The following is a 15,948-nucleotide window of genomic DNA, read 5'->3' on the forward strand; positions in this document are numbered from 1 at the left end:
GGTTAGGGGCCGATTGGGCCTGATATTACCTAGGTTGGGCTAGATTTGAAGCCCATCTAGTGACCCGTAGGACCAGGCGGTGGAACCGCCGGATTGGGTGGTGGCACCGCCTAGAACCCGAGGATCGGGTGGTGGTACCGTTGGACTGGGCGGTGGCACCACCCAACACCCGAGAGGTCTGATAGTGGCACCGCCAAACTGGGCGGTGGCACCGCCAGTACACTATTAGTGTCAGACACTGATAGGCGGTGCCACCACAACTAATAGGCAGTGGCACCGCCAGCATCGGTAACCCAAGAGAATTCAAAATTTGGAGCCCAAATTTGAATCCTCTTGAGGCCTATAAATACCCCTCAATTCTCAGCAGAGAATACAAACATTGAGAAGTTAGAGATTGAGATAAAGCCTTAGCAAAGTCTTTAGCAAGTCTTGTTTTCAATTGCTTGAGTATTCACCTCTCTCTTTCTCTTTAAAAATCTATAAGAGTGTGAACCACTTGTAAAAGGTTGTAAAAGGGGTATCTGTCCTTCCCCTTCAAAGTGATTTGCTAGTGGAAGTTGGGAGCCTCATCGAAGAAGGCTTCGCAAGTGGATGTAAGTCATTTTGACCAAACCACTTTAAATTGGTGTGTTCCTTGAATGTGTGAGTTCTTACTTTCTTGAGATTGTTATTTACACTACTGATAGCTTTTGGTTTTCATCTACTCAAGTTACTATCAAATCGAAATCTCTACGCATTTACGAAATCGTTTTCAAACTTACGAGTTTTAATCTACTGCACTAATTCACCCCCCCCCCCCCCCCTCTTAGTGTCGCTCCGATCCTAATAATTGGTATCAGAACCACGGTTTTCTACTTTGGTTTAACACCTAAATAGAAATGGCTCTTTTCGGCCTTCAAGAGGGTTACTCTCTCATTCGTCCTCCCTTTTTCAATGGGATGGACTACACATATTGGAAAACTCGAATGAGAGTTTTCTTACTTTCTTTGGATTTGAATTTATGGCACATAGTCGAAAATGGATTTGAAATGTCTTTTCTTCCAATGAACCATTGGAATGATTTGGAGAAGAAGATGTTTTCTCTAAATGTGAAGGCTATAAATGCCTTATATTGTGCACTTGACAAAAATGAATTTAATCGCGTTTCGAATTGTGATTCGGCTTTTGATCTTTGGAGAAATCTTGAGGTCACTCATGAAGGCATTAGCCGAGTGAAAGAGTCCAAAATCAACATTTTTGTGCATTATTAACTAAAATCTTAAGATCCCTTCCAAAAGTTGGGATCCAAAAATTACGGCCATTCAAGAGGTCAAGGACCTTAAAACATTTCCACTCGAATAACTAATCGGGTCTTTAATGACCTACGAAATGAACAATATGACAAAAAGGGAACTTGAGAACAACTTTCCAAATGATAAGAAGGATTTGGGACATAGAACACATGAAGACCACTCGAACATAATTTTAAGTGATGGTGAACTTAAACTACAAATGAAACAAATATTAAAAAGCAAAAAGAATGGAACTACTTGCTTTGAATGTAAGAAGAATAAAAATTGGGATGAATTGAGCTCCTCCGAAGACTAGGAGAAAATCAAGAAAGGCAAGGTGGCAAACTACCCCTCAACGGCATTCAATGATGAGGTAATCGAAACCCCCTTAATTTATTTTAAAATTACTTGATGTTTTTCATGATGTATTTTATTTTTTTTGAATAATTATTTTTCTTAAAAATTATATGTTTTATGTTAATGGAATAAAATGTTAGATTTAAATCTAATCATCATATGTATATTTTTCCTGAGAAGAAAGAAATGTGCATCTTGATGATTTCCGATTTTGATTGAAACCATGCTTGATGTCTTAATGAAAATATTAAGAAGTTTAATATCATACTTAATGATGATGCATGGCTTTTGTATGGAAAACTAAGCATGAAAAGATAGATTCACCTAAAAAGAAAAATGCATGACTACAACAAATAACAAAATAATTTTGGTTGAAAATACCTTATGCTCAATGAAACCATGATTGATGAATATCCTTTATGTTTAATGATTTCTTTGCCTTGTATGTCCTATCATGATGAATATTTTGAAAATAAATGAAATCATGCTTATCATTCTAATATTTTAAAAAATAATCATGAAAATTGTATGTTTATGATAAACAAAATGATTTTGATTAAAAATGCCTTATGAAATATGATATCATGCCTAATAAATTTTTTTTTTTTAACTATGCATGATGATGTTGAGTTTTGGGTAATTTATAGTTTATTGATTTTGATGATTTCCATAATGATCTTTTACGATTTATGGATTATCAATTTATACCGTGATAAAAGTGGCTTTAAAATTAATGCATGTTTTGATTTGATATAAATAAAATAGGTATGCTTGACGATTGATGATTGTATACTTTAAAAATGACGATTGACGATTGACAATTGACGATTCATGATTCACGATAATAAGAATGGCTATTACACATAAATGAAATAGTGTCATGCTTGACGATTGTATACTTAATGATGCATAAAGTTATAATGAAAATATTGAAATTTTAATACCATGATGATTTTATGTATGAGATTTTAAAGTTGTACATGATGATCTTGATGGTTTTTATGAAGAAATTTATTTTTCGATCCTAAATGATTGATGATATATATATTTTTTATTTTTTGGCACAAAAAGGACAAAGGCATGCTTATATGAAACAACTAAATAGATAAAAGTATTTTCTTAAAATTCTTGGTTTGATGAATCTATTTTATCATCTTTTTATGAATCTCTTGAAAATGATTTTGATTTGATGATTTGAATTTGAATGAGCTTTATCTTGATTTTTCGAGATTTATAACTTGAGATTTACTCTATAAAAATCAAAATCTTCTATCCTCTATGTTCCATTTTAGCATCTACTATCCAAATGAATTATGATAGGTATCTTTGCTATATTTCTTCTTATCGTGCACTAAAGAGAAAATTTTCCTAAATGAATCATGATTGTTCGGAACCACAATTCTTTTTATGATTCATAATGAATTAAGAAATTTTATATGCTTGAATTAATATCTTGTTCTTCTACAAGATTGAATGAATTTTATCTATATCATGATCTCCTAAGATCTCTCTTTGAATATTTGATATGCATGAATTAAGATCTTGCTCTCCTACTATTCTTTTTGCTATTCACCAAAAAGAAGACTAATTCTAATAAACCATGATATGCTATATGAATTTTATTATATTCATGAAGTAATATCTCATCACCAAATTTTGTTTGATATTTCTTCATGTGATGATATGAATGCATGAAAAACTTATGATATGATTTTTATACAATTCCGTGTATTCATAAAATATTTATCTCATTACCCAATTAATTCTTCTTGATATTCCTAATGTGATGAAATGAAATTATGCATGAAATACAAATGATGACAAGTTTTGATCATGCATGGTAGGATGCAATTTGATAAATTAATACCATCATGAAACATTTATGATTTGAAATTATGCATGCAATTGCTTTTTATTGTGATGATATATGCATATAATGTGTATCATGAATGCTCTAAATGATGAATGCTTGGTATCATGATCAAAATATTGATAAATGCTATGATTTATTACCAAAATGATGTATCATGTATGATATGCCCATAGTGATTAATTTATTTGTATTATGCATGAAGTAAGGATACAAATGTAAAGTTTTGAAGTTGTACATATTTTATGTTGAAAACATAATAATGCACAAATAAGATTGATACTTACCTTTATCATGATTTAGAAATTGATGTAAAGGGTCTTCCCTTTTTTTTGACAATGACAAAGGGAGAGATAGCTAGCTTGCACAAGACAAGAGAAGCAAAAATTACAAATGTACATATCGCAAAAGGGGGCAAAACTTATTAGTCTCAATGGGTTCTAGAAGATCCTTTAGGGATAAAGGGAATAGGAGATTAGATAAAAATTATGACTCCCTACTTTTCGATTCTAATCAATATGCCCTAAAATTTTCTTCCATTGAATCTAGACATGTTCATAAGGGTAAATATGTTGATTTAGATGAATTAAGTGATTTAGAACATATTCAATGGTTTGTCAATCTAGACATTCTCCCAATCCTTCAAATAAGTGAACCTATCTACCCTAGACTTATTAGGTTATTTTATAATAATTTAGGTATAGAGGAAGAAGAAGGGGTATCTACCTATCTATTAGGACATCATATACCCATTACGGTTAGAACAATTTACAACATCACAGGAATTCCGATAAAAGAAAGAAGGTGTTATTTTAGAGGACAATAGGATGAAGAAATAGTTGAGACTACTTACGTTGATGCCTTAGAAACAATTTTTGGTAATCCTAACTTAACAATTCTTCCAAAAAGCTACGAACATTTACTACTTTTAAGCACCAAAATACTTTATCACATCCTGATAAGTATCATTCTCCCAAAACAATATCATCATGATGAAGTAAGCTAAATAAAATTAGGTATCATGTATTGGATTATGAAGGGACATAACAATTGTTTTAGTTACCTAACCCAACAAAACATGATAGTACTATCAAAAAAGGATATTATGCTTCCATATGATAGCTTAATCACAAGACTACTCCATGCCTATGATATTATCATTTCACCCGAAGAAGTTATAAAATTAGGTAGATTTAGTATCATAGAAATATACTTTGACGGATAAGATGTACATTCAGAAATGGTATATGGACCAGACTGCTTAGAAGGACTAATCCCCTCCAACCTGAACCAGAACCTGAAACACCAATTTTTATGGGTAATCAATCTCCTCCAACTAGTCCCTTTGAGGAATCATCTCTAGTAGAGCAAGTACCTCCCTCATCTATCGACGACATAGGGACTCGGATGGATCGATTTGAATAATGTCAAAATCAACTTGAACAATGCCAAGATCAAATTTTGATTGAGTTTTAGCAGATTCGTCAACAACTCAATACCCTGTTTAAACACTTTGACTAGCCACCACCTGAATAAATATTTATGACTTTTTGCTGATGACAAAGGGGGAGAAATGGTTCCCTTTTTTTTATTCTGCTTACTTTGATGTTATAATCTTATGTTGTTTACATTGATGTTGTAAACTTAAAATGCTACTTACTTTGATGATTACAATTATGTGTTTTGATTTCTATGTTATCTCTTCAAATTATAAGTATGATGATGCAACATAGTGCTTACTTTGATGCTGAAAATTTTTATGATTTTGACTCGAAAATGGATGTCATGCCTTGATATCATACATGGTATCATCTTTAGATTTGGTAAATCATGATGTGCATAATAAGTCTAAATTATCAATTTGATGCTTGAATTCAAAGGCGTTGAATTCAAGAGTATCATTTCTCAATTATGGCATCTAGATAGGGGGAGTTAAGATTAACTTCATCACCAATTGGTTGTCATCATCAAAAAGGGAGGGATTGTTGAATCTCGGATTTTGATGATAAAATCAATTGGTAAATTATTTTATCTAATCCATGTGTTGAGATAAGTGTGCAATATTAACTACGATAGCAGTGAGGCGTAAAGCAGATGATGGGCCGAAGTTAAAGACTCGGACGATATATCAGGAGCTCACCGAGAGTTCATCGTGAGATCACCGGAAGTACGCTGGAAGACTCATCAAAAGCTCATTGGGAGATCACCGGAAGCTTGCCAGAAGACTCGCCAAGAAGTTCGCTGAAGGATCGCAGAGTGAAAGAATCGATGTACCGGACCATGCTTGCCTTAATCGTAGTTAGAACGATAATTAGAGTTTGATTTGAGAGGTAATCCCATCAACTCTGTTAGGGGCTAACTAGGCTCTGAGCTAGGATGACCCAATCTCCCAAGTGGTCTAGGCGGTGGTACCACAAGCAATTATTGCTGACAGCGGTGGTACCACCCAGTCAGGCGGTGGTACCACTAGAGCTCGGTCTCCGAGCTTTGTTAGGCGGTAGTACCAACCAGACTGAGCGGTAGTACTATCCAGTGTTAGACTGCAAGTGGTAGTACCTCCCAGACTTAGTAGTACCACCCAGTGTCAAACTCCAGGTGATAGTACCACCCAGTAATGGCGGTGGTACCGCCAATACCCCGAAAAATCAGGATGAGACATTTTTTGGCTATATTTTTGAAGCCATTAAGGGCTATAAATACCCCACCATTTTCTGCATGAAAGGATACCTAAAGTGTGATTATAATCTTGAATCATTGAAGTGTAAAAGTGCTAGAGTTTTTCTCCTCCCTCTCTTAGCCCTGTAACCATCCAAGAAAGAGGAGAGAAAGTTGTAAGGGTTGTCTCATAAACCCAACAAAAGGAGAAAAGAGCTGTAAAAGGTGATTGGCCTTCGCCTATTGATAGACGTCGGTGACCTCGACAGAGGAGGAATCCAAAAGTGGATGTAGGTCACATTGACCGAACCACTATAAATTCTGCTTTGCATTTCATTTTGAGCAATTTACTTTAAACTACAAATCATTTCTTAGCAAACTGCTTCTCCTCCTCATCTTATTTTCACTACGCTTACACTCTCTTACATTTTAAGTTGCTACATTTCCATCGAACGTACGAATTATTTTACGAAATCAAAAAATTTTCCACTACACTAATTCACCCCCCCCCCCCCTTTCCCCAACTTAGTGCTGCTCTTGATCCTAACAAACACTGTTATGTGGTGGTACCGCCCTATCAAGCGATGGTACCATCAAAGCTCAGTCTTCGAGCTCTATCAGGCGGTCGTACTGTCTAGATTGAGTTGTGATATCATCTAGTGTCAGTCTGCAAGTGGTAGTACTGCCCAATAATGGCGGTGATACCACCAGTACCCCGAAATCCAAGGAAGTGACATATTTTGGCCTCAATTCTAAAGCCATTGGGGCCTATAAATATCCCACCCTTTTTTGCATAAAAGGGCACAAAAGTATGAACAAAATATTGAAGTCTTGAGGTGTGAAAGTGTTGTAAAAGTGAAAAGAGTCCTATTCCTCCCTTTCTAAGTGTTGTGTGATCATTCAAGAGAGGTGTGAAGCTTGTAAGGGTTAACTCCTAAACCCGTGAAAAGGAGAAAGCACTGTAAAGAGGTAGTTAGTCTTTGCCTATTGAAGGAAGATCATTAGTGGACGCTAGTTTCCTCGACGGAAGAGGAATCAGAAGTGGATGTAGGTCACAATGATCGAACCACTATAAATTCCGGTGTGCTCATTTTCATTCTGCTTTACATTACTGTCATTACTTTCTAAGTTAATTGCTAGTTCATTTACTTTAAAGTCAAGCACTTTTCAAGATCGATTTTCAACAAACGAAAAGTTTACAAAACCGACGATTGATCCTAACATAATGCACTTTACGATTGGGTCATACGATCGTCCTATAGATCGAGATGAGCAAGGGTCCTAAGTGATGACACCCATGTCATCGCCCAAGTGACAGTCTCCGATTGGATGAGTCGATAGTACAATACTTACGTTATTACTTTTTCTATCATTTGAATACCTATCCTCTCCCCCCTGTCGGATGAGGAATAAGAGAGAGTACTGATAATGATATTTAGTTCCATATTGATTGGGAAGTAGGGGAATCAAATACTTATAAGTCCCTCAGGTCACTTATACTTTTGAATCCTCATGTGCCTATAGGGTTGCACCAAGTAAATGTTATATTTTGTATCTTACCAAAAGTTATATAGTAGGATATTTTCTCTATCAAATGTTCTTACTATAAATAACTTTTTTTTTCTCAATATATATATAAAGAAAACATATACACAAAAAATAAACATGAATGCATATGCATGTACGTCTACATGTGTATTTATATGAATCCAAAATAGTTGTTTCCATCACATTTCCACTTTTCCTCGTCTTCAGCATTTCCACATAAAGCTGAAATTGTGACCACTCTCACGTAACAGAGCAAAGGCAGCTGAAATCGAACGTTTCAATTGCACGCCATAAATCGGTACGTTCCTTGTTTCCCATCTCATCCTTCGTCTCCTGCGCTTTTCCTCGCTTCTCGAGATCGGGGGCTTCCTAGAGGATGGCCGGGCGGCGGGATGGCCTCCTGACACGATCCAACGGTTCGCCCTCGCGCGGAACTCAAATGGCCATGGCCGTCGGCATCGGGATCCTCCTGGGCAGCCTCTGCGTCTTCCACTACCCGGTCGGTCTTTTCCGCTCTTTCTGTACCTCGCCTTCCGACGACCAGGATTCGGCCGCTTGGTGGAGTCAGGTACGGCGCTTCTACCCTCTTTTGGTTGCTCTTTGGATTTGAAGATAAGATCTTTTACAAGAAACTGAGTGAGAGAACAGATCTTGGGAACAATGGCTTATTATTGAGAAAGATAGCCGTATCTTCCAAAAAATAGGTCCAAAATTAGGCAAAAGAAGGGCAAAGTTATTTTCCCTTTTCTTTCTCTTCGAAGGTATATATATACATATGTAAACAGATATACATATGTATACATGTATACATATGTATATATACATATGAATATATAGATATGTATATATACATATGTATATATATATATATATATATTATATTTATATGCTACATTAAGACCATGCAGCTAACAATGGTATTGAAGGGATATATATTTAATTGATTATCCTTTTAGCAATTCAACCGTCAAACCGGAGTTATTTATTTTTTTGGTTTCTTATCCTGTAGTTATTTATTTTATCAACTTTATCCTCCACCATCAACATTTGATTTCAAATTCTAATGTACATTACATTTTAGTTGGTAGTTGTAGGTTGCGACAACATGATGTGAGAAGTTGTCATTTCAAAACATAATAAAGCTATCAGCAAGGAATTTGGATGTGATTCTCTTTCATTTTGTACCAAATTATGTTAATGGTTTCTTTTACTTTTAGATTCTTTATTAGATGTGAAAAAGTAATGATAGTGAGAGATAAAGTACTCCAAAAACCAGTTTGGATCCAACAATTGATGTGCACGTTTGATGTGAAAACATGGAGGACATGGTTTGAGCAGCATAAGAACTGGCATTTGGTGATCCTGAAGAGAAACTTTAACCTTAAGATCATGTTTGTATGCTGTAGAAATAAGAATGGTGGCAACTATCAACTGCTTTATTCTAAGAGTTTAATCTATTTTTTTCCTTTTTTTGACAGGTGAACCATGTCCATTTATCTCATGCTATATCAACGTTTTCTTTTTACAGCATGGCACTTATGAGCATGCTGTTGCGCAATTTAGATAATACAAAGCTCGATGGCATATCACTATCTGCTTTTAGCAAAGTAGGCTTCTAGTTCTAGTTCAAATAATGTCTTGTTTTGTGTATAAATGCTATATTTCTTTTATATGTCCAGGCTAACTCTGCAAAATGTGAAACATCTGAGAGGACAAATGCGTTGAAATCTGAGTTGGCATCACTCTCAGAGACGAACAAAGAGTTGAAGGAGCAGGTCATGGAGTCGACTACAAAGTTAAAAGTGGCTGAGCAGGGTAAAGATCAGGCTCAAAAGAGTTCCCTAACTTTAAGAGAGCAGCAAAAAGCTGGGCCTTTTGGTACTGTGAAGTCCTTGAGAACAAATCCAACTGTCATTCCTGATGAATCAGGTTGGCAAAGATACTGGAAAGGGTAGCTGTTAGGAAGGAGCTAATAGTTGCACTAGCAAATTCCAATGTGAAGGATGCGCTGGAGTTGTGATCCCCAACTATTTAGTTGTAGCATTGGATGGTGATATAGAAAAATTTTGCAACTCAAATGAAGTTCCTATTTACCGCCGCTGAATTCCTGATGAAGATAACGATAGCGTCGGAAGGACTGGTGGAAATCATGCTGTCTCTGGATTGAAATTCCGGATCCTGAGAGAATTTTTACAGCTTGGATACAGCATTCTTCTTTTGGATGTTGATATAATCTACTTGCAGAACCCGTTTGATCATCTCTATAGGGATTCTGATATTGGATCCACGAGTGATGGTCACAGCAATATGACAGCTTATGGCCGTGATGATGTCTTTGATGAACCTTCGATGGGTTGGGCAAGATATGCCCATACGATGTGGATATGGGTATATAACTCCGGATTTTTCTACATAAGACCCGCAGTCGCTTCTATAGAGCTTTTGGATCGTGTGGCAGATCGGATGGCACGGGAACCAAATTCATGGGACCAAGCAGGCTTCAACGAAGAGCTCTTGTACCCTTCACATCCAGGATACAGTGGCCTTCATGCTTCCAGGAGGACCATGGACTTTTATCTGTTCATGAACAGCAAAGTTCGTTTCAAGACTGAGAAAATATGCTCTATTGCGCCGGTTAAAGCCTGTGATTGTTCATGTAAATTACCATCCAGAGAAGTTCTCTAGGATGAAAGCTGTTGTTGACTTCTATGCGAATGGTAAGCAAGATGCACTTGACCCTTTTCCTGATGGTTCATGGTCATAGGCAATCTAGGGTTCGTGTGTTCTTTCTTTTGGGTAACTCCTTTGTCTGGTACAAGCAAACGATTCTCCTACTTTGCTCTCTTGTATAGAAGTCCTATGATATCATGGAACAATTTTTAGCTGGCTGCTGTCACCTTTTGTATCATACACACAAAAATTATTTCCCAGAGGGTTTTCAGTTTTATTTTTTGATTCTTTTTGGTTGATCCGATGTTGTAGATTTGTACATTTATCTAAGAAAGTTATCCTGCAGTTTTCATTTCTGATTCTAGTGAGTTGAACACCTACTTAATCCTCTTAGTGATTCCAATATTGACTAAAGTGGTCGTGTGGTGATTGCAATTGAAGAAATTGATCGAGGATGGGGTAATTTATATAACTGACATCAACAACATGGTGTTATTTCTTCATATATTATTACTATTATCTGCAACTCATGCTGTGTTTCTTTCTTCTGTTCTTTTATTTTTAGCACACAACTATGTATTAACATTTCTTTCAACTTTTTCCTGTGCATGGCGTGTTATATTTAAGTGAGGTGTGTTGTCATTTAAGTCAAGAATGGAAGCAGAGTGACGACAATCATATCATGATATAGCTCCTTATAGACATATCAAAATGAATTGATCCGTTTCACATATCTATCCCTCCCAAATTTAATTATATATTCCATTAATTGCATAACCAAATGCATAGCAGAAATAAAGGGATGAGGGACAACATTAGTAGGGAAAGATTGATTAATCTCTCCATGTAGCTTAAACACCACCACTGGATCTGACATAATTGCCATGTAGCATTTGAGCGAGGCAGGCACGCATGCATCTAAAACGTGATCTACTTCTGGCGGTAGGCGGTGTAATCTGCCAGATGTAGCAAAGGCGCCGTCTTCGTCGGATCAAATCCCGCAAGCTGCTCCTTGGAATCGTTTAGCAGTCTCTCAGCAAACTCCCTTGACCTTTCCAACCCCAACAGCTTTGGATATGTCGTCTTCCCGCTGGCCACATCCTTCCCTGCCGTCTTCCCAAGCTCCTCCGACAATTTGGTCACGTCGAGGATGTCGTCAACCACCTGGAACAACAGCCCGATGCACCTCGCGTATTGTCTCAGCCGCTCGATCTGGTCATCGGAGGCGCCTCCCACAATGGCGCCGATGACCACCGACGCCTCCATCAGAGCAGCGGTCTTGCGCAGGTGGATAAACTTGAGCTGGTCGAGGCTGGCCGGGGCTCCCGGCCCGGTGGCCTCGATGTCGGCCACTTGGCCCGCGACCAGGCCCTTGACGCCTCCGCAGCTAGCGAGTTCGCCGACTGCACAGACGATCCGGTCAGTGGTCACGGATGCATCGGCGGGGTAGGAGGACGGGTCCGCCAGGAGGGCGAAGGCGAAGGAAACGAGGGCGTCGCCGGCAAGGACGGCGATGGGCTCGTCGAAGGCGCGGTGGCAGGAGGGGCGGCCGCGCCGGAGGTCGTCGTTGTCCATGCAGGGGAGGTCGTCGTGGATGAGGGACATGGTGTGGATCATCTCGACGGCGACGGCGGCGGGCATCGCCCAGGCGTCCCGGCCGCCGACTAGCTCGCAGGCCGCGAGGCAGAGAACGGGGCGGATGCGTTTGCCGCCAGCGAGGAGGGAGTAGCGCATTGCCTCGTGGACGCGCTCCGGGTGCGCGAGCGGCACGGCCTCGTCGAGGGCGCGCTCGACGGCCGCCGCCTTCTGGAGCATGTAGCCCTTGAAGTCGAAGGCCGCCGCAGTGGCCGGTTCCGCCGCGAAAAGCGGTGAGGCGTCGGCCACCACCACCCGGGGCGGATCAGGGCGGCGGCGGTGGGCAGCGGCTGGCTTCCCGAGGGCCGGCGTCAGCAGAGGGGGCCCAAGGCGGAAGGCGGAGGGGGAGAGGGAGAGGGAGAGGAGGTGGGCCCTGGGTCCCTCTCCGGTGCAGTATAAGCAACGTGTGAGCGAAGCCATTTCTTTAGGTTCCCCTTTGGGTGCTATAAACTCTGCAACGGAAGTCTCTCCCTCACTATCTTCGCCTGTGTGAGAGTCGAGATGAAGTGGATCAAAACAAGGGAAGGCTCAGACAATGGCAAATGGCATACCTGCCCGTGCTATACATATATACAGGGGACGCGGATGAAGGTTGGAATGGGAGGCAAAGGGGAAGAAAGCTGGGAGCAACGATGGAATCTTGGTGGTGGTATGGTGGTATGGGGTCGGATTGGTGTGGGCCGGATTCGGTCGGATTGGGGTCGGAATCTGGGCCGTTTGTGAGAATGCTTGCGGCTTCTTGCAAGGCTTTTCATTCGGAAAGGTAGGCGTGACATTAAGGTTGGATTGACGATGCAAGAAAATAATAATAGCAGACACAAAAGCGATGCCTAACTGCATCTTAATGGCGGCAGCGAGCTGCACACGTTTATACAGTGGTAAAGCTGTCCCTTCATTTTTTTATGAAGAAGGTTTTCCATTTTCCAGTAAACAGGAAAGACTACAACAATTGACGGCAACTAAGACGTGAAAAGTCGTGGAAACCTCTAATATCTCAGGCATATGTTCGTAAGGCCATGTCAAATGGAGCTTCACGCGAACGTCCCGAACACCACCAGAAGTATGGTGAACTCCAAGCATTTTCGAGGATCCTTCAAGGCCTACAAGGACAACCCAATGATGATCAACATGCAAATTTGAAGTGGAGTTGCACTAAAATCCAGATGCCAGCATATGGTGTTACATCAAAGCGAGCATCACATGGTTTTTTTAGCTCAGTTTCGGGTACGAATTAGAAAGAAACAGTGACCCTGCATTATTGTTGCCCTCACAGAATTACTGTTCACAATCTCTACCAAGATATTGATGCAGACCACATTCTATCACTCTGCTCTTTGATAAATTGAATCATCTGATTGATAAATAACTTTTTTAGTGTTATGTTGATTGTTACTAAGATGCTATTTCTCTAAATTCATCTGAGTGTTTAGGCTTCTAAGGTTTTCTTTTCTAAAGTGTACTGAGTAGTACCCAAGGGACAAATTTTGGATGCTAATTTCTATCTTAGAGTACTTGGCAACAAATGCTCTGCCATGATTAATTTGCAAAAAGAATCAACATATTCCATGCTCAATGTTTTAAGCCTCTTCAGCAATCATGCATCACTCCTCTTCCAATTTTTTTAAAATATTGTTTGCATGAGTAAATAAGATTCTTCAATATAAAAGTTGAACTTGATGAGATCGGATTTTTTTCTTGTACGTATCATCCAATCTACTTTAAGTTAGGTTCGGATGCCTATCGATCAAGTTCGAGATGGGGAAAGAATGTATCTCGACGGACATTTGGATTAGTCAGCAGATTTATATAAAATCGAATTCACAGGTATTCTACATGTTAGTATTTCTTTCAGTAACATATAAGCCTTGGTGCAAGTCAATTAGAAAGAAACGTTGCTCAAATGTTAATTAGAAGACAGCCGAATCTATAATAAGCTTCACTTTATCATGGAACGAGTGCATATTATGAATTCGAATCTACCTATCTGTTACGTCCAATGTTTAATTAATATTTATGAATATTTATTTCAATTTGACTTGTCTCATGCACTTTTGATGTGGACCTACGTTAAGGTCCATGAGTGAAGCATGAGAAGAAGAAAAGTGATGGTCATTTATCCTTGTTCACTTAGTCACAGGGAGTCAAAAGAAGAATGAGATAAACCATTCGATTTAGGTGGGGGGAAATGGTGGTCAAATAAGGAGGAGAAGAATGTGGTTGGCATACATTTGACTCAAGAATGAGGACTGGAAATGTGGGAAAAAGAAGTCAATTCTGCTAAGCCCCAGTCAACGGTCAGAAGAAGGAAGCAGCTGAAGGTTAGTCTAAAACAATGGTCAACAAGGAGGGAGAAAAATGCTTAACATGAGGATGAAATGCTGCGTAATGTCTTCAATTTAGGTAAGTCTGAAAACAAAGTCATCAAGAAGACAAAAGAAAAGCATTCATACACTTGAGCCAAGCATGAGGAAATAGTAGCTGCAGGATATCAATCATCATTAGGGCCTTCATTAATTGACAGTCTAAAACATGTCAATCATCTATTAACACCATAGTGAGTCAATATACAGAACATAATAGTACATCGTTTATCTGCAAGAACACAAGCCAGAAATAAATGGCAGGCTATATTTTAGTAGCAACTAGGACGTCAAGGCTCACAAACATGTGACTATGAGTCAGCATAGATTCTTATCAGGATGATTTCATAAGTCCAATGTGCATTTTGGTTGATGTTTACCTCATGTTTGAAGCAAACTCAGCCATCCCAAATTTTTGAACGCAGGAGATGAACAAAGGCACAAGCAGAGAACTAAAGACAGGCCATCAGATAAATCCTTCATGATTGTTCTTGCAGGTACATGAAGAAACAAATTAGGAGGATAAATACATAAAATACTCCGCAATTTAAAATACGATTTGTTGTAAAAGACTTGATGCCTGAAACAACTAAGTAGTCTGATATTTCTTGAAATTTTTCTAATTTAAGATTTTGATATTCTTTATGACAGTGAAAATCTTATTTGGCAAGATTTACTGACTTGATCATACAGGTCTTTATTTAGAGCAATATTATAGTTTTACAAGAGAAGTCAAATGCACCATTATTATCAATAAAATCTATATAATTCGAAATTTTTTTAAAAGATGCAAAACTGAAGCAAAATGTATCAATCAAAAATTTTTAAATAATTTTTTTGAACTTTAGAATAAAAGCAAATACGTATCAATTATCTAAGATATTAGATAAAAATAAATCGATAAGATTAAACAATATAGATGAGAGGATCAAGTTACTTGTATATTTATGGAGTCATTGGAGAGTAAAATATTTAATTTAAACATTTAAATTAAGGATGATGCTAGAAAAAACAATAAAAAATTAATATGCCTTAGGAATCAAAGTCGCTTTTAGAGTTTTCATCTTATGGGATGGTTGGGATAATGATATTGCCACCAACAAATCATAGAGATTCTTTAATAGTTGGCTGTTTGGATGTCTGACCAAACTGTGTTGTTCAGTAATTGCTTTTGAGCATGGGGTTATGTGGTCGACATCAGTCGGCATCTTGACCAGGATGAGGCTGTTGATCGAAAGGATGGAGTTATGAAACAGAGAAAGAGAAGGACAAATTTTAATCTTCTATATTTCTTTCAAGAAATTTTTTTTATAATTTCAGAAACTCTATCTATTTCATGACCCGACAAGCTTTAGTCTTCTATATTTCTCTTAAGAATTTTTTTTTATAATTTAAAACTCTATCTATTTCATGACCCAACATATGAGGTTTATATAGTCCCTAAAGATATATTACGTATTCAAGATGAATCATTCTCTTTTCAAAAATCTTTTCAAGAACCAATAATCAATTTGACTTCTTCTTTCATAGATTTTTAATCTATTTTTTCTTATTGATGTAATGAATCTTCCTAATGAACCTT

General features: G+C 38.1%; 1 protein-coding gene and 1 pseudogene across 1 annotated transcript; one reads left to right on the forward strand and one right to left on the reverse strand.

Moving 5' to 3' along the window:
- Positions 1–7,912: 7,912 nt before the first annotated feature.
- LOC135628493 (arabinosyltransferase RRA3-like) lies at positions 7,913–10,671 on the forward strand (annotated as a pseudogene).
- Positions 10,672–11,102: 431 nt separating this feature from the next.
- On the reverse strand, positions 11,103–12,637 carry LOC103973803 (geranylgeranyl pyrophosphate synthase 7, chloroplastic). The gene has a single exon (XM_009388465.3). The coding sequence runs from the start codon at positions 12,424–12,426 to the stop codon at positions 11,302–11,304; it is 1,125 nt and encodes a 374-aa protein (XP_009386740.2). The 5' UTR covers positions 12,427–12,637; the 3' UTR covers positions 11,103–11,301.
- Between the last annotated feature and the right edge of the window lie 3,311 nt (positions 12,638–15,948).

This window comes from Musa acuminata, chromosome BXJ3-1, assembly GCF_036884655.1.
Source record: "Musa acuminata AAA Group cultivar baxijiao chromosome BXJ3-1, Cavendish_Baxijiao_AAA, whole genome shotgun sequence".
In the NCBI taxonomy this organism is placed as follows: domain Eukaryota; kingdom Viridiplantae; phylum Streptophyta; class Magnoliopsida; order Zingiberales; family Musaceae; genus Musa; species Musa acuminata.

Coding starts and splice junctions, on each gene's coding strand:
- LOC103973803 (XM_009388465.3), bottom strand. CDS start 12,426: ATGGCTTCGCTCACACGTTGCTTATACTGCACCGGAGAGGGACCCAGG.